At 35.8% G+C, this 19,625-nt stretch overlaps 1 protein-coding gene across 3 annotated transcripts in view; it reads left to right on the top strand.

Annotated features, from left to right (window-relative positions):
* The window catches only part of arid3a (AT-rich interactive domain 3A), a 67,270-nt gene that overhangs the window by 22,407 nt on the left and 25,238 nt on the right, over nucleotides 1-19,625 (top strand). For all 3 annotated transcript variants that reach the window (XM_009305805.5, XM_068224269.2, XM_073916277.1), the window contains exons 2-3: nucleotides 7,024-7,489; nucleotides 9,196-9,469. In XM_009305805.5, the coding sequence (XP_009304080.1) occupies nucleotides 7,179-7,489; nucleotides 9,196-9,469 (585 nt within the window). In that variant the 5' untranslated portion in view covers nucleotides 7,024-7,178. The remainder of the gene's footprint in view (nucleotides 1-7,023; nucleotides 7,490-9,195; nucleotides 9,470-19,625) is intronic.

Genomic DNA, 19,625 nt, shown 5'->3' on the forward strand with positions numbered 1-19,625 from the left:
AATTTTCTAAGTTCTTTTTCTGTTTATAAACCAGTGAATATAATCTCAAAATGATCAGTTGTCAGCTATGCAAGACATATTTTGAAAGTATGATTTGTAAGGTCACTAAATAAACAATAACAGAGTTTGATCTATTTTGTAAATACTTATTGAGGAATTTGAGTATTGAGCTTGACACCATGGGAGTCATTTAAAAACTATAAACTATAAAACTTTAAACTATAAAAAAAAAAATCCCTGTTGAGATTCCCCCAGTCACAGACATTTAGAAAGCACAGAAATGTGTGTTCTTAATGTGATATTGAGTATGCTAATGTGGCAACTGATCTGTCAACCAGTTTGATTTGTGTAACTGGTGTCTCGTTTCCTCCGAGTACCCGTGAGTAATATTTAAATGTGGATCTAAATGTAGTGTTCAGTGTTTTATCCATGCCGATCCGTAAATGTGAGACCTAAAGTGATTCATATAAACATTTAAATGTTGATAATCTGTAGTTTGTATTATTAACAGAGTGCCAGAAAAGCATTTCAGTCAACATCTCCTTTCACAGTGTTTCTGATATTGTGAAGGGTAAAATATGTAAGAGAGCGTGTGACTGGATTTTATCTGAAGGGAATGATCGTATAATAAAAACAAGGCATTCCACATGGTGCCTGAATGACTGTGACCTTGTTATTTGGCTATAAGTGTCATCATAAAAAAGGAAGTTTATTTTGCAATAAGAGTAGTACACTTCTATTTAGTCTTGTTTTAATACAAAGTGCTTTACCAAATTTGAATGTAAAAGATTCATTCATTCGTTAATTTTTTTTTCGGCTTAGTGAACTTATATTCACAAACACAGGGGCGCAACTGCACATTTACTGAAGGGTATGCGGGTTCAAGTTTTACTTCTCATATGCATACTGTGAGAAGTGTAAGGTCTGTCTTTGCATGAACAAAGTAAAATGTTTAGTGTTTAAAATTATACAGAGATAAAATGCCTCAAATGTTCTATTTTATCAAAATGTTATGGGCAAACTTTTTTGTAATAAAAATGTAAATATTTTTGAGCAAAAAAAAAGGTTACCAAAAGGCCTGATATATCAATATGATTCATAATAAATTTACAAAAACATGTATTTAAATAGATTTTGATAGAAGGATTAATAAACTAAAATGTTTTTAAAAATGGGAATATTCTGTTTGTTCATGTGGCAGTTTTAACAGGGTTAAGAATCTTTATAATCAAGTATATAAAATAGTAATAATAGAAGTATGTGTGATTTCGGACGGAGTCCAGGTGTGGCCGTGTGTCACTGTCCTCCTCTGGACAAAAAAAGCCAAGTGACTGACTAGGTGGCGATAATTAATAATTAAAGATATGGTTTAAAAACATTAGAAGTTAATTAAAAGTATGGCAATAATAGTGTGGGTTAAGCTTACCAATCTCTTATTATCCAATTTGTCATGGCAGTTTTTATTTTAAGGCATTGTTTGGTCTTTATTTCGCTTTCTATTTCGCGCTCCATGTCTCTTCATTCCTATCTCTATTTTGAACATGTGACTCAACGGATCAATCAAATGGTCGATTGAGGAAGAGGGGTGGTTTAATTTTGTTATTTAATAAATTACAAAATTATACTAATATAAAAATGCAAAATAAACATTTTTAACAAAATATTTATTTATTTTTATTATTTAAAACTTTTAATAAGGATCATTTCAAAAGTAGTTTTGACACAATGGCGCCCCGCATGTAAGGCGCCCCTATGCACCGCATACACTGCATACCCCCTTTTTGCGCCTCTGCACGAACACGCAGTACACCATGGCCAATTTTGATTATTCAATTCACCTATACTACATGTGTTTGGACTGTGGGGGAAACCGGAGCACCCAGGGGGAACCCACGCAAACATGGGGAGAGCATGCAAACTCCACATAAAATTGGAGCTGGGGCTCAAACCAGCAACCTTCTTGCTGTGAGGTGATTCTAAAAAAAATACAGTATTATTAGAAGCTTGTAAAGTTTCAGCGTAACTTCTCTAAAACTGATCTGACATTTCTAATAATCCTGAGATCTCAATGCTAAAAAATGTCACCAGACCAGAACTTCTCGGTTTCATTTTCATTACTTTGCAAACGACATATAGAGCAGGCTAGTATGAGCATACAGAGCAGGCTAAGTTAGTACGCGGTTATTCACTATAGGTGTTAAAGACATTCAAAAAGTGGCAGCATTTTCAACTTATTGCTATTACACACCAAAAGTGTAAGTGTGTGCGTTTTCACCATGGACATATTCAATTCTGGTCAGCTAGGAGTAAGTAGCAGATATTATATTAAATAGTGTGAATGAACGGGTTTCACACCCCTGTGGTGAATCTGGATGTTGGCCAGCTTGACGCTCTTTATCAGTGTGGAATTAGACCCTTAGTGCTGCTCTTATCTTCTCTGTGTTTGCTCAGACTTCACAATCATCAGTACACCCCCCCCCCCCCCCCAATCCGTTTCTGTGGGTTAACCCATAAACTCCCAGTCTCATTTAATTCAATTCTGTATTATTTATTTCTAAAGAGCTTTTGCAATGTAGATTGTGTCCAAGCAGCTTATAAGGTTAGATTAAATTCAAGATACGATCCATCTTTTCCTCAACAAAAGCTTTCTATTAGCTGAGATTATCTTTTTTTAATAAAGTCCGTTCAAAATTTGTAAAAATATTTTGTTATATAGGGCTGCACGATATTGGAAAACTTACATTGGAATATTTAGTTGTTCTGCGATGTATATTGTGATAGGATTATAATTTCACAAAGTGACTATTTAAAAAAAAAAAGCTCACAATTTTTTGTTGATTGTGATGATTTCGTAGAGGAGTGCGTCTGCATAAAATATACAAAATTATACAAAAATACACAAAATAATATCATTTAAAACACAGCTAAAAACAGTAGAACAAAGAAAAAAATGAAATAAACAACACTTCATGGATTTTGGTGGTCTCTAAAAGAATTAAAATGATTTCTTGAACTTTTATAAACGTATAAACCCAATCAATTGAGTATAATCTAATTGGTAAAGCAGAAAACATTATGATGTCTTGTGTCCAAATGGTTTAATTTAGCCTGAAATCTCTTGAGATCCTGCAATGTGACTATTGCAGATTCACACATTGCGATATTAATGCTAAAAGGATATATTGTGCAGCCCTAATGGAATAATTCACCCAAAAATATCAATTCTGCCATAGATTGCTCACTCATATTGTTCCAAATTAATATAACGCTTTATAATAACTACACACTATGAACCATCTATTAAGCATTAGCAAATAGTGAACTCATTATCTGTTAAGCATTAACTCTACATTATTAGACAAAAGTAAGCAGTTTATACTGCAGTTACAAATGCTGTATTCTGGACTAATAAACACATTTAAAATGTGCTTAATGATTGTACTTAAAACACCTTGTTACTGATTAATTTTTCATGACTAAATTAACTATTGCGTTATTTACAAATCATTTGTATTTACGAGTAGTTTTTTTTTTTTTATAATTCAGAGTGAGTTAGTAAATTTATACATCCTATTATTCAGGCATATATTAATATTTATTTGTATGTTAATAAATGCTTTATTAATGCTTCATTCAGTTTTGTGACCTAATCTAAAGTGAGAACTATTTATGTTTTGTAAATCCCTAAATGACCATTAAATCACATGTTTCCACTGAGTGGTTCGGCACGCTTCCACTGTCAAAAGGTACCTAAAAGCAAACAGTAGTGTACTACTTTTTGGGTACCCTTTGCAAAGGGTACCTAGCACAACAAAAGGCTACCAAAAGGCGGAGCTAGACGTACGACTGAATGCTATTGGTTCACAGAGATCCGTCACTCGCTTGTGCAACAAGCCAGAATGAAAACAAAGAAACCGACATGTTTTAAATACACAGCCGAGACATTACACCGTAACAATTTATAAAGTTGAAGTCAGAATTGTTAGCCCAACTGAATTATTAGCCTCCCTGTTTATTTTTCCCCAATTTCTGATTAACAGAGAGCAGATTTTTTCAACACATTTCTAAACATAATAGTTTTAATAACTCATCTCTAATAACTGATTTATTTTATCTTTGCCATGATGACAGTACATAATATTTGACTAGATATTTTTCAAGACACTTCTATACAGCTTAAAGTGACATTTAAAGGCTGAACTAGGTTAATTAGGCAGGTTAGGGTAATTAGGGGCTAATTATTTTGACTTTAAATTGGCTGTTATAAAATTTAAAACTTCTTTTATTCAAGCCGAAATAAAACAAACAAGACTTTCTTCAGAAGGAAAAATATTATCAGACATACTGTGAAAATTTCCTTGCTCTGTTAAACATCATTTGGGAAATATTTAAAAATGAAAATGAAATTCAAAGGAGGGCTAATAATTCTGACTTCAACTGTATCTTGAGAAACACAATTTAGCCTAGCTACTGTAATAGGAAAGTGATGATTAAAGCAAAACAGAGTGATTGCATTTCAAGCATATTTCAAATTCAGCATCAAGAAACTGAGTTGTTGTCATGCACGCCATTCTCACAGCTAGCATCGTAATGTGACAAAACAAGAACACTCCCAATATAATCAATGTAGCATCACGAGAATTGTATAAACTGTCATCACAATTGTATATTAAAGGTTTAAAGGTGTGATCATGATTGATGTACAAATAGTGACATGCCAATGTGAACAATAGAGTGAAAATTTACATATAGGAGAAGATAAATGCTTAAAGGTCCCGTGAAATTAAAGTATTAAATAGTTTTATTTAACCTTTAAAGTATTAAAGAGTTTTTTAGATGTAAGTTAGGATATATATAAGCTAGTGTGCTCCAAAACAGTGCGAATATATTTGCATTTAGAAAATATTAAATTGATATAAACGTACAAAGCTTGCAGTTTGTCTCTTGCATAATTAGGTCAACGATTTTTATTTTTTTTTTTCACGTGAGCTCATACTTCAGTTTCTCATCAAATCTTGACCAATCAAATGCTCTCTAATATCTGACATGCCCGCCCCCATCAAGACGCTTCTCATTTGCTCTTCATTTGACGCACTTGAGCTCAACCACTCTCACTGGTAGACCTGTGAAAAAAACTAAAAGCTATCAGGGCTCGACAATAAGAATTGCCCGATGAGGTGTGACGCTCTGGATGGTAGAAAGGATTGGTACTGGCCCGATCGGCTGGGCTTGTCAATAAAGTTTAATATGGCTGCGACTGTTTGTCAACTGCTTGCACATACGGTGCTTCGACACCTAGACGTTTGTTCCGGAACCTGACTCGCTTGCTTAGTTAGTGCGGTTCGTTTGGCATATGTGAATCCCTCAATCGTGCTCTGATCCAAGATTGCCTGGATGAGGTGGTCTTGGCTTGATTGAAACAAACTCTTGAGTGGATCGATTGTAGTGAGAAAGCAAAACGCTATATCACAGTGTATTATGGTTGTCTAATAGCCATATATTATGGCAATATGAAGATAGAATTATGAGTAGGGTGGGATATCATTAATATGTGCATTTCCTAATGTGCGTTTTATGTTCAATACGAAAGTGAAAGCATGCTGAAATATTGGCAAGAGCTGTTTATCTATTAGGAAAACTTACGGAAATTACCATCTGATCATCAGTCCATATTTTAATCTTCTAATGTTTTGTATTAGGCCTATTGTTTTGTTCATTTTTGCACAGACAAATATGTTTATATATTTTTATTTTTTACATATATATATATATATATATATATATATATATATATATATATATATATATATATATATATATATATATATATATATATATATATATATATATTATTTTATTTAGTTACATCACAATTGTAATTTTCTTAAATTGTCAGCTGTATTTAAAGAAAATTTATGCTGAATAAAAAGTGTTTGCATGCAGTTTGTTTGGCTTTTGACATATTATTTAAAATATGTGGCTAAGAAACGGCTATTAATTTTATGGTGGAGCCAGTGAAAATTTTGACAGGGCAAGTAAAAATCTGAACCACTAGCCAGAAGAAAAAATCCTTGGCGATGAGCCCTGGCTATTGGGTGTTTGTTTTTTTCAGACGTCATTTATCTCATGCGCTTTGTTGCTGTAGCTTACTATGGCGAGGGAGGCGACCGTGAGTATTTAAAAAAAAAAAAACTCGTAAACTCAGGACAGCCTTTACTGACACTGAGGTTACAGCAAAAGCCCCCATTTCGCTGCCATGAAGAAAGTGAAAGTATACTCCATTTCTGTCTCTCTGTCACTGGCCATTTGACCTGCTGGCGTGACTTTTCCTCTCCTCTCGGCTGTTACAGCATTACTTCTGGATACAGACACCAGTGCATTTGTGTAGAGCGAGTTTTCTCCTTTGCGTATATCATGGATCAGATGTGATCGCCGCTGCCGTTTATCAGTTTCACTCATTGATGAACCGCGCCAGATCGTTAGAGCCAATCACAGCCCTTTCTGTTGAGCGCATGACCAATAATACAGGTGTAAAAACTCTGAATAATGCTCATAAAGTTTGCGAGATATTTACATTTGTTTACTTGCTATAAATGCTCATGTCGTTCTGTGCATGTACTTGAGTTATTAAAGGGATAGTTCATATATCTTATTGCTTGTATTAAAGAACATTTATTGTATTAAAATGTATTCCAAATAATATATAAACATATTTATACATTTTAAAAGAAGAATTGTAATGCACCGAGATATCGAATTGAACGGAATCGATGGCATGATAATTGTAACCAAATCAAACCGTGAGACCAGTGTAGGTTCACACTCTATGCACTGCCCACTCTTCATGTTTCATTTGAGATTACACCAAACCACAAATAAAACCTGCACATTTCAAAGTAGGAAAGAAGTAGGAAATAGACCATGAAGTCTGTTTTCTTTTCATGTCAACTATCAAATATTGTAAAATACATACTAAATATTTTAAAAAGTGTGTGTGTGTGTGTGTGTTATTTTGTCTTTCAGGTAGTTTCTGAAAGAAATCCTCCCCTTGGCTGTTTGGTGTACGTTGAATAAAAGACCAACACCTCCTGCTTCCTGAAGTCCTCAAGAAAGTAATTCCGTCTGTTTTGGGGTGTTGGGGAAAGTGTAGAGTCCTAGCGTGTCCTGCTTTCCAGGCAATGAAGCTGCAGGCGGTGATGGAGAACCTGCACAGACAGCAGAGAGCAAAACTGCTGATGGAGCAGGCCGGGCAGTCACACAACCCCGCCCCCATAGGGGAGGAGCTTAAATCAATTTCAGCCTCTGACACGGAACAGGCGCAGATGGCGGCGTTAGCAGCAATGCGTGCAGTAGCAGCCGGACTTCAAAGGCTTGACAGTCCCGTTTCTGAACACAGCAGTGAGGGGGATGAAGATGACGAAGAGGAGGATGAAGAGGAAGGGGAGGACCAATACAAAGATATGATGGGGTCTGAAGAGGAAGAGCAAATGTAAGTAGGCTGTTACATGCAAATGAGTTCGACGGCTGCTTATAGACTATTTTGAGGGATGTAAACAAAACCAGTGGTCTCAACGTATTTCCTGTTTTCCGTTTTTAATTTTTATAGCTTCCGAGAATCCAAAAAGAACCACATATTGATAAATAATGTTATGATAGCTGTTTTAACATTTAAGTTATGATTGAATTGCCTCATGTTAGTTATGAAATGGTTTGATAACAAGCAGGAAATGTTCATGGGTTCAATGACATGACCACTTTGAAATGGTCTATACCAGGTAGGGTTGTAACGGTATGAATTTTTTACGGTATGATAATCGTCTAAAACAATACCACGGTTTGACGGTTTCGCGGTATACGGTATGTTACAAATGTTACAAAATAATAGAACAGTGAAGCAAATTTGACTTTTTCCAAATAATATATTTTCAGTTACTATAAACAACACCACTTACAATGAACAAATAAAAAAATAAGAAAATAATAAATGTGTCAAAGTCCAAATAAAGTCCAAATAAACATGGTGCAAATCCTCAGTAAAAAAATAGATATAAATATTTACTATACTATAAATAGTTACATAACGAAACTAGATTCAATATGGAACATCCTTAGGTTTTATGTGCCAGCATGGATATGGTTGTCTGTGGATGTGGATTTGGATATGGTTGTCTGCAATGCAGACAAACAGCTGCACCTTCATTTGCGTCTTTTGAAAACAGCAAGAGCAGCAGTTCGTCTTTGCTGTGTCACTGTTTTGTCATGTTTCTGTGCTGCTGTGCATGCAAAAGTACTTAGTATGAGAATTATTTCATGCAAAACTTTTTTTTTGCGTTTTATTTAGCCGCGCATAAATGTATGCCTATCTCTCATTCCGTGTTGTTCAAAAAGCTCATTGTTGATCCACAAACAAAAGCGAAACCTATGCTTATTGGTTGTGATATAGCGAGTTTGAACCAATCGGGCATGGAGGAGGGACAATGCATCAATGTATCATGTCTGGTTTGTCCGGAGACACAGTGACGAGCGTTTCTTTGTCAAATCAGCGTTGTCAAATTTTGATGATGTAACCGCACTGATTCCGGAGCCTCCGGATGTGATACATCACTGGAAAGATGAGATTCTCTTCTTTATGCCAATCTTTGAATTGTATGAATCGGATCAGCGGATCAAAAGTTATTAAACATTTAAGAGCAATACTTATTTTTAGCCGCGGGCGGCTGTCTCGGTCTTTAAGGGTTAAAACCGTTGATATGCAATTGTTCATGGTATGATAATCGTGCACAATCAACCCTAATACCAGGGGTGTTCAAACTCGGTCCTGGAGGGCCAGTGTCCTGGAAAGTTTAGCTCCAACCCTAATCAAACAAACCTGAACCAGCTAATCAAGCTCTAACTAGACATAATATAAACTTCCTAGCAAGTGTGTTAAAGCAAGTTGAAGCTAAACTGTGCAGGACACCGGCCCTCCAGGATCGAGTTTAGACACCCAATGTCTATACAATAAGTAGACTCTTGTAAAGAGTCTTGTACCCTAACTCTTGTAAAGTATACTCTATTTTTTTGGGGGGGGGTCACACATGCCTGCCTTATGTATATACTGCTTTTAGTGCTTTTAGACTGCAGTGAACACATATAATGTTCTTAATATTTGTTTTCTCACTGTAACATTTGCCAAATCCATGTGTTTGTGTGCAGAAAACAGAAATTTGATGAAGATGACTTTGAGGAGGAAGACTATGACGAGGAACTAGGTGATGAGGGTCTGCCGTCAGGTCGTGAAGCCGTCACCCCGGGCAGAGGCATCCTTCTATTACCCCACCGTCAGTTACAGCCTCACTCCCTGATGCTGAAGGCTCGTCCTGGTTCTGAATCTGAAGCCAGGGCTTTGACTCATTCTGCTCATTCATCCCAAGGGCCACTCCATGGACAGGACCACGCAGACTGGACCTATGAGGAGCAGTTCAGACAGGTGAGAGTACTTCTGACCTAAAACAGGTCCTGCCACAATATCTAGAGGAAAACAAACTATACAAACACTCCTCACACACGTGGATGGTTGCAGGCATTTAGGATAAATGTTGAGTAAATGAGTGCAAATATTTATCCGGAGTGGAAGCATATAATTACGGTTACGGTCTAATGATCTTTTAAAGATCTCTCTGAAGCATCACATTGACGATACCAAGTAAAGCTTAACAGCACTCGATAAATATTTGCAAGCAACGTCAGGGCACGAGCGACTTGAGAAAATAAATGAACTAATTTATTCAATATGCTGCAGTGTTTCATGCAGAGTGAGAGATTTTGTGTTGTGGGTTATGAAATTCTTGAACTAAGCAAAGTATCGGAGGCATTGAGGAAATCTGACCAAAAACACACCACATGTAAGTAATTAAAATTAAAATATTTAATTAAATTAAAAACGTGTTGATTTTGCACAACTTATTGCAAACTATATACACTACCTGACAAAATTCTTCTCTCATATCTAAGTTTTAGGAACAACAAATAATAACTTCTAACTGATCATTTGGTGTCAGAAGTGGCTTATATGAAAGGCAAAGGCCTCTAGATTACGCTTATTTTACCAAAATAAAATATGATCATGCCTTGATTTTTAATGGTTTAATTAGGACAGTAAGGTCTGACTTTGCTTAGACAAAAGTCTTGTCACTTAACAGAAATAATGTACAGTATAGAATATAAGGTCATGCTGCAGTGGAAAAAGAGTTAATATTGTGTCTGACTCCATTGAGCTTGGAGGACTGCATCCACACATCTCTGCAATGACTCAAATCACTTAATAAAGTCATCTGGAATGGCAAAGAAAGCATTCTTGCAGGACTCCCAGAGTTCATCAAGATTCTTTGGATTCATCTTTAATGCCTCCTCCTTCATCTTACCCCAGACATGCTCAATAATGTTCACATCTGGTGACTGGGCTGGCCAACCCTGGAGCACCTTGACCATCTTTGCTTTCAGGAGCTTTGATGTGGAGGCTGAAGTATGAGAAGGAGCGCTATCCTGCTGGAGAATTTGCCCTCTCCTGTGGTTTGTAAAGTAATAGGCAGTACAAATGTTTTGAAACATCAGGCTGTTGATATTGCCATCCACACTGCAGATCTCTCGCACGCCCCCATACTGAATGTAACCCCAAACCATGACTTTTCCTTCACCAAACTTGACTGATTTCTGTGAGAATCTTGGGTCCATGCGGGTCCCGATAGGTCTTCTGCAGTATTTGTGATGATTGGGATGCAGTTCAACAGATGCCTTCTTTTCCAAATGTTCAACTAGAAGTCAAGTTATTATTTGTTGTTCTTATAACAGGGATCGACAACAAGACTTTTGTCAGGTAGTGTACATTAGATTCCCTAAAAGAGCTCCTTAAAAGATCAACTAGACTGTAGCTATGATCCTGAATTTAAACCTCACAGAGACACTTTGTGTAAAGCATTACGTTCTGCTTTTTTATTTGCTCTTGCTATTTGCTAAATCAGTCACATAGCTATAGATTAGCTGTGGTTCAGCCAGTAAGTGCAGGCTGTGGCTTGTTATTATGTTGAACTCGATTGACCTAAAAATGAAGTGGGTTGGAGACGTAATTACTGATTATCTCAGAACATAAAGGCAAATGCTGGATCATGCAGAATCTCACGCAGTATATTTGTCGATTTGTCTAATTGAACTTTGTACATTTGAAGGACTCTCCCTTTAAATTAGTTCATAGAAACCAGAAAGCTCTTGCTCCGTGACTTGAGCAAATTGTCTTGACAATGAGTCCTGTCAGTCAGCTGCGCGCTACTCACTGCAAGCCAAATAGCCAAACGAAAAATGCACTCGAGGTGAAATAGTGCTAAGCCATCTCTGGTCTATTTGTGACCAGATTCAACATTTATTTTAACACCCACACATTTCTTTTCATTGAAGAAATAACGTCATATCTAATACACTTTTTAAAAGAAGTCCTTTACTGAACTTTTTCTATAGTGGAAAAAGCTGACTGAATTATGTTGCTAAGAATAAAAATAGTTATTTTAAGAAACATTTTTGTAATTTTTAATAAGTCGGGGTTACCGCGAGGTCTTAAAGGTCCATGAACCCTCCTGTTTCAGCAGGGTGTTTTCACACCTTTACTTTGGAAAAAGTCAGGAAAGTGGGCGTGTCAAGCTCTGTTTAGGGGGGAGTGTCGAGGAGCAAAAGAGGCATGGGTCTGTAAAAAATTGGCATAAAAATGGGAGTGTCGATTTGGGCACGCGCTGATTTTCAAAACAGTCAAAACACACACACAGACACACACACACACACACACACGCATATACACACAGGGGAGAAAGACTGACTGTGTTTACATGGACATCAGTAATCAAATTATTTGGCAAATTATTAAATGGTGGACTTTAACGGCAGTTTGGCTCTTTCATTCAGGGAATTCATTTGTGCCCCTCGTGACAAACGAGATATTTTATTCAGGGAGCTGCTCTAAGCGTGTATTTTTCATGCAATGTTTGTTACCGCACGGCGAATGAGAGAAAAAAACATCAGCATTTCCCAGAAACTTAGATGCACTCGGCAGGTAGCGTCAGAAAGCCGTGTGTGTAATTCCTGTCACAAAATGCGTTGAAAATCCTCCACGACGGTAAGTTTGATTGTGGTGCTAACATGTTTACACTCTGTGTATTAGTTAGATCGATACAAACTAACTTTGCCATCTGAATAAACAAAGAGCACTGGTCGCTCACCTAATCTGTAGAGACAGGATAATCAACACCAACTGGAGCCTCTTTATTAAGAGGAGATAAGCAGCGAATCCGGATCTCACCATTTGCAGATGAGAGAAAATCTCGAGTAAACAATGTTCCTTAGACATGCATTGTTGTTGCGCGTCGCGTGCACTGTAATCCACATGCAAGTCCAGCTGCGCTCTCATAGAGAGAAAATGAAAACAAAACCTTCACTGCAGCAACTTATAAAAGCAACACTGCACGCTTGTTTTGATGGCGCTGTCTGAGCCTTACGTCAATTTTTTTTTTATTAGGCACGGTAATACCAGATACCGGGGTAAAATAGGGAGGAGGTTTGACAGTATCAAAATTTGGATACCGCCCAAGCCTACCGAACACATGTTAAAAAGCGTTCAATTTGTGGAAAGGAGTTTGATTACTCATGTGAAACTGTACAGGGGAGAAGCCAGTCAGTAGGGTTTATAGCTAAATTATTTTGCAGTATTTGCATGTCCTTAATGCCAGAGAATTCATTCATATAAAAATAAAATACCAGTACAAGTTGATTAAAAAGCACCTAAATTGTTTTGCAAATTGTGAATTTATTTATTTATTTATTTATTTTAATTAACTTATTATTGTTTTTTCCCTGTTGAATGAAAATCTATTTTCCAATAATATTTAAAATTATATATAAACATTAATTCATATTCATATACTGTATTAGCTAAATATTTAGCAGGGTTTGCTTGTCCTTTACTGCATAGAATTCCTTAAAATAGTAAAGTAAAATAAGTTAAATAACTTCTTATTTTTAAAAAGCACCTAAATAGTTTTGCTTTTTGTGATTTTTATTTTTTAATATTTTTATTTTTATATATATATTTTTTTCAGTTGAATAAAATATTATTTTCTATTAATATATTTCATCATTGAAGATTTCTTAAAAATAGGGTAAAAATCTCGTCTCGATCTCGTGAACCCAGTCTCGTGTCTCCTCTCATGGAGTAAGCGCCTCGTTACACCCCTATTTATTATTAATAAAGATTTCTAGGTGACTGAATGAAGCGGCTTCCTCTTATGGCTGATTTATGGAACTGATAGGTGCCATGCAGTAGCGCCATTATATACTCATCATGTGCTCAAAGTGCTGTCTATCCTATTTTTTCCAGTTAACCTTAACGCAGATATCCATTCAAGGAGCAGTGTGGGGTCTTTTTTTATGGTCAAGTTTGGTTTTGTACCTTGCTTAACAACAGGCTCATGTGATTTGTGTTTGCTGGCCATGTGATGTGCCGAGTCAGGCATTCGCAGGTGTTTACAACTGTTTTTTTTGGCGGGCGACAGAAATGCTATCAGGGCTTTAGCGTTCACTAGAAGCTTGATCTTCATATCAAGCCGTTGCCAGAAAACGTGAACATTGTGGGCAGTTACGTAATCAAGACGAGCAGCACGCTCTGTACGTTAAGATGTTGCACAATGATTGGGTGGCACTTGAAGGGTTGTATAATGTATACTTTACACCCTCCGCCCATACTGAAAACAAGAATGGTGAAACTGGATGAGTAACAATGAATAACACATTAATGGCTTTATGTGCTGTAGTCTCGTCACACTACTGTAGTGTTTTCTAGAGATTAAGCCAGCGTGTTCTAGTGTGTATGTGAAGAAAGGGTTAAGCTGGGGTTTATTTTGGGCAGGTGGGTGGGTTCAGTGAGGAATGTGCCTGAGGGAAAGTGATAATCTGGACCCTGGCAGACTCACACACACACACACAAACACGCATACAAGTGTCTTTATCAGCCATTACAACTGGAATGTTTCCAAACTGAACTCTAGTACACTTTAACTAAATAAAAAAATGAAGTAAAAGTAAAACTTGACATCAAACTGCAAGGAAAGCATGTCTTCCGGCATTACACGGGCATGTGAAAGGCTGACAGCTGGTCTCTTTCCTGGAGCAGCTGGGCCACGGCCAAAATGAACGCAAAGCCTCAGTGTTTCTGATTATGCTTGATACAGATATTAATTAATCATGCTTTAAGGCAAGCTGCCAATGTCTCTAGTTAAACTATCTGTGCCTGCCATGAAGCCAATTGAATAAAGAAACAGATTTATTCACTGGTATCAAAAAAAAGGCATGGCATAATCATTTACACAGTGAGTGTGGTTTTATTCTCGTCGTCTGTGTCTGGCCAAGATTGAGGTTTTAATTCGCTGGGATTGTTTTGATTTGCTTTTTTATGGTGTTTTAAGCTCAAATTAAATGCATTTTTAATGTAGTCAAATGCTGGCTTCTAATAGTTAATTCTTGCACCTATGCAGTTTCTCTTTCATTGTCTCCAGGTGCTTTCATCGAGTTCTCCAAGAGACTTTATCTGTTATGCTAAATCACCGTCTGTGCAGAAGTTATATAGGAGTGTATACCACTGGGTGGTTTTTTGCAACTTCCTCTTCCTGATAGCGGAGTATGCATGTATATGCATACATGTATGAAAACAAACAGTTCTGAAGCCATTTTCAGATTTGGTAGCGTGTTTAAAGGGCACCTATGATAAAAATCATTATATATAAACATTATTTCCCATTCATATATTCATATAAACTTTTGTAAGCTGTTTGGACAGAACTGTGTGTAGGTATAGTTAGTCCACAGTCATATTGGCGTAATATGAAGACATACATGGTGATAGATTACAGGAAGGCTTCTCCTACCCCCAGCATAACAAATAGGCTTGGACATTGAAATTGTTGACACACATACAGTTGAAGTCAGAATTACTAGCCCCCTCTGATTTTTTTTCTTTTTTAAATATTTCCCAAATGATGTTTAACAGAGAAAGGAAATTTTCACAGTATGTCTGACAATATTTTTTCTTCTTGAGAAAGTCTTATTTGTTTTATTTCAGCTAGAATAAAAGCTGTTTTTAATTTTTTAAACACCTTTTTAGGACAAAATTATTGGCTCTTTAAGCATTTTTTTTTCGATAGTCTACAGAACAAACCATTGTTATACAGTAACTTGCCTAATTACCCTAACCTGCCTAGTTCTGACTTCAAATGAGCTCATAATTCTGACTTCAACTGTAAATATCTAGGGCTCATTATTGACAATATGTTGACTTTTCAACCTAACACCCAGGCTGTTTACAAATTTTTATTCCTTATGTATATTTTTTAGACCACATTTTATGTACAATTGTATATATTGTAAATTTTCTTTTTCTTAAGACTCTACTTTTTATATTAACATTATATGTTGTTTTTATTTGTTTGTTTGTTTCTGTTTTGTTTTGTGCAAAATTGTATTAACTATCTAAATAAGCTGAATCTCAAATGTGCGCTTCATAATGTTTAAGTGTTGATTTCAAACATACTGAAGAAGTTCTGAGAAGCTATTTTTAAAATCAAAATATAATCGTCATTTTCCCCAGGCTCAGTTTTTTGGATTTCAGCAGATTACATTTGAGCCTATATCCGTTCATTAGTTAAAACATTTGCCTCAATTATTGATGAGTTTCTTGATTGGTGTAGGGAAGTAAAAAGGCATCACTGATAATTTATGATCTATTTCAATCCATTACCCTTCCCTCAACAAGATTCTAAAGGAGGACTGGGAGAAAGAACTAGGAGCGGAAATTTCTAGACACCCATTGCAACCCATATCAAACACACCTGCCTGTAATTATCACGTGGTGTTCAGGTCCTAATTAATTGGTTCAGGTGTGTTTGATATGGGTAGCAACTGAAATCTGCAGGAAGGTGGCTCTCCAGGAACAGGGTTGTGTAGTACATATTGACATACATATTGAGTACATTTATAGTGCTGCTGTATCTAGTAAATTTTCTTGCAATGTACATCTTGGCCTTCTTCACCTGTGAATTTACCATTAGTCGATTTTGTCATCAAAGAAACGGTGCATCCAGTGAATTTATAAGACACGATTTTAGTTTCATACATGAAGGTGGAAATCTCTTATTTTGACGCTTTATAAAATGTTACGCTTCTTCCTCTCACACAAACATCCTGAGAAAGCTGACGTATCCTTTGATGTCCGTTGTAAAAAATGAACAGCAGGGCAAATGGAGCCCAGATGGACAGTAAAGAAAAGAGCTCTTTAAAAATTCATCACACCCTCTACAGTCAGTTGCCATTTAGTGGCTTTAACATTAAACATTGATTTGCTCACTGCAAATTAGCATTTGAGGGGGGTGACCATTAAAAGCACAATGCTAAAGAGGGGTTTAGACTTTAGTATGTATATATATATATATATACATGTATGTATGTATATATATATATACACACACACACACACACACACACACATGCATACATAAATATATATATATATATATATATATATATATATATATATATATTTATGCATGTGTATGTGTGTGTGTGTGTGTGTATATATATATATATATATATATACACACACACACACACACACACACACATGCATACATAAATATATATATATATATATATATATATATATATATATATATATATATATATATATATATATATATATATATACAGGGCCGGAGTGGGACTCCTTTTCAGCCCTGGAGTTTTAAGCCTCAGACCGGCCCACCTCAGTTCACGACTGACTATATTAAAATAAGGTCATTCCAATTCAGTTTCTAATGACACTATCACGTCTTTTTTTGAGAAAACAGCTGCTTTAGAACTTCAAATGTTCAACAACCCTAACAGTATTATATGTCTTAACAATAAAAATGAAAACATTAAATTACTCTAACGAGGATTGAACCCGGGTCCGCGGCGTCTTAATCTAACGTACTAACCGCTGGACCACAATAGCTGTGTTCAGAAAGGAGACAAAACTGAGTTTTATAATCATTAAAATAGATAAAATAGATGAAAAGAGAAGTAAAGTGCGGTAAAATAATGAATAAAAAGGCTGTGGTCAAGTAAATAAATAAATTTAAAAAGTGTGACTGCTGAGAGCAACAGATTCTGCAGCTAGGGACACCGGCCCTCGCGGCCAAAAAACGGACCGGCCCACCGGGAATTCTCCCGGTCCTCCCGATTAGCCAATCCGGGCCTGTATATACATATATGTATATATATGTATACATACATACACATACATACATACATACATACATACATACATACATACATACATACATACATATATATATATATATATATATATATATATATATATATATATATATATATATATATATATTGTTGTTTTACTCTCAGGTTTGATGCATAATTTACTAAAAATGTGTCGCTAATTCAAAGATGGTGTCCTGAATTTGTAGACTTAATGGGATAGTTCACTCAAAAATGTCATTTTACTCACTATTCTCTGTTTACACTACTTAGTCTCTCTCTAAATAAGAGATTTTCACCTTCATACACCATCACACCCTCTACAGTCAGATGCCATTCAGTAGCTTTAACATTAAACATTGCAAATGAGCTTAGCTAGACGAGCCATTCTTATCAAATGGAAACAGGTGATTCTTTCATCACAGGTCATGTGGATCAGAGAAATCTTTAGTTACATAAAACTTGAGAAATTAAGATGTTTACTTGCAGGATCTCTCAAATCTTTTTACAAGACCTGGAGCCCTGTTTTAGACTAGTGTATTCAGCATTGAACTTCATTGGGTTGTAAATGGGATTGTTTATATTTTTACTATAATAAGTTCATTATAAAACTTTGAAAAACTGTACAAAAGCACGCACATTCCTCTTAACTGGGTGCTCAGTCGAAAAAACGCAAAAGGTGCAAATTAAATATTCATCAATGGCGGCAACACCAAAGCTCCAAAAATACAAATTTATTAAATTAAAAAAGCTGACACAAAGCATGTAACATTTCGAGCCACACGTCTAATGAAGAGCTGTGTGGCTCGAAACGTTACACTCTTTGTGTCAGCTTTTTTAATTTAATAAATGTGTATTTTTGGAGTTTGGTTTGCTGCCATTGATGAATATTTAATTTGCACATTATAAAACATTAAAAATGATACTGCAAAATTTATTAATACATTTTAAGGCAACATTGTCTAGTTATTTTAAAATATTTGCAAATAAATTAATAATTAGTAAATTAGTATTATTATTATAATTAAGAATAACAGATAATTAGCAAAGCCATTACCCATGGCTAGTTTAATGTAATGCTGTTTGGTATGTTTAACTTCGCCCACAGCCCTCAGTCACGTTTGGTTTTTGATCCTTTTAAGAAAAAGTTTGGGCACCCCTGATCTAGTTCCAGACCTTCATGAATTTTATATTATTTTGAATGAAAAATAAGATTTAGAAAAAAGCTGAAAACCATTGACTTCCATCGTAGGGGAAAACAAGTCAATGGTTACAGGTTTTCAGCTTTCTTCAAAGTATCTTCTTATCTATCCAACAGATGAAAGAAAGTCAAACAGGTTTTTAGGAAGTGAAGGATGAGTAAATGATTTTGGGTTTTGGGTGAACTATCACTTTAACATGCAGTCATGCTTGTTTGGCTTTGTGTAGTCGGCTTCTCATTGCGTTTCAGCTGTTGTTGAAATGCCTTAAAAGCTCGTTTGCTTTAGTGTTGCTGCTTTGTTTTCGTCTGTCAGACAGTTTATGCAGTGATAAATAGTGTGCAAATTTGTTTTTATATCAGTGGCTGTCAAATTTTGAGAATCTTCTGCTATTTAGGTTATCATCACATTGTTTTTAGTAATTAAGTTGTAAAAGTGAACAAGTTTGTCACCTTTGTTTTTAAATTTAAACTGTTGTACGCGTCTCTTTAAGCAAATCTTCTTCATCTAGTGCTTCATTTGGATTAGGATTTGCTTTCATTGACCTGTCATTCAGGCGTTTGATTATTTCTTTCTCTGAAGAAGTGTTGAAAGCATCAAGACAGTGAATATATTTTCTGAATAACATGTGATATCATGTTTGTGTTCAACAGACGATCTCCCGTAGGTATTTCAGCAGCCTCCCATTCAAACCGCTTTAATTGCAGACAACTTACTCATGTCCAAGCAGGAAAACGAGCGCTCGTAGACAGGAATTGCTGTTATGGAGAGTAGTTCATAGCTGGATGTTGTCCAGACATTGCTGCTGCTTACGAGGTGATGTCAGGCTGCGGTTCTAGACGCTGGAATGTAAACAAAGATGGCCGAAAAGCTTAGGCTAGCACCTTTTCTCATTGCATCACACTTCACTCTCAACGTTTTTGTCCATCAATCTGAAGTGTGTGTTTTTTTTAAAGAGATAGCACACCTAAAAATTATAATGTACTGTTTTTTCACTTAGGCCAGGGTATATGTGACATTCATTTCTTCTGTGGAAAGTTTACAGTTTAAATGCAAGACTATAGCTACCAACACATTGAGAGTCAAAACTCTAAACCTTATTTT

Source organism: Danio rerio, chromosome 11, assembly GCF_049306965.1.
Source record: "Danio rerio strain Tuebingen ecotype United States chromosome 11, GRCz12tu, whole genome shotgun sequence".
Taxonomy (NCBI): domain Eukaryota; kingdom Metazoa; phylum Chordata; class Actinopteri; order Cypriniformes; family Danionidae; genus Danio; species Danio rerio.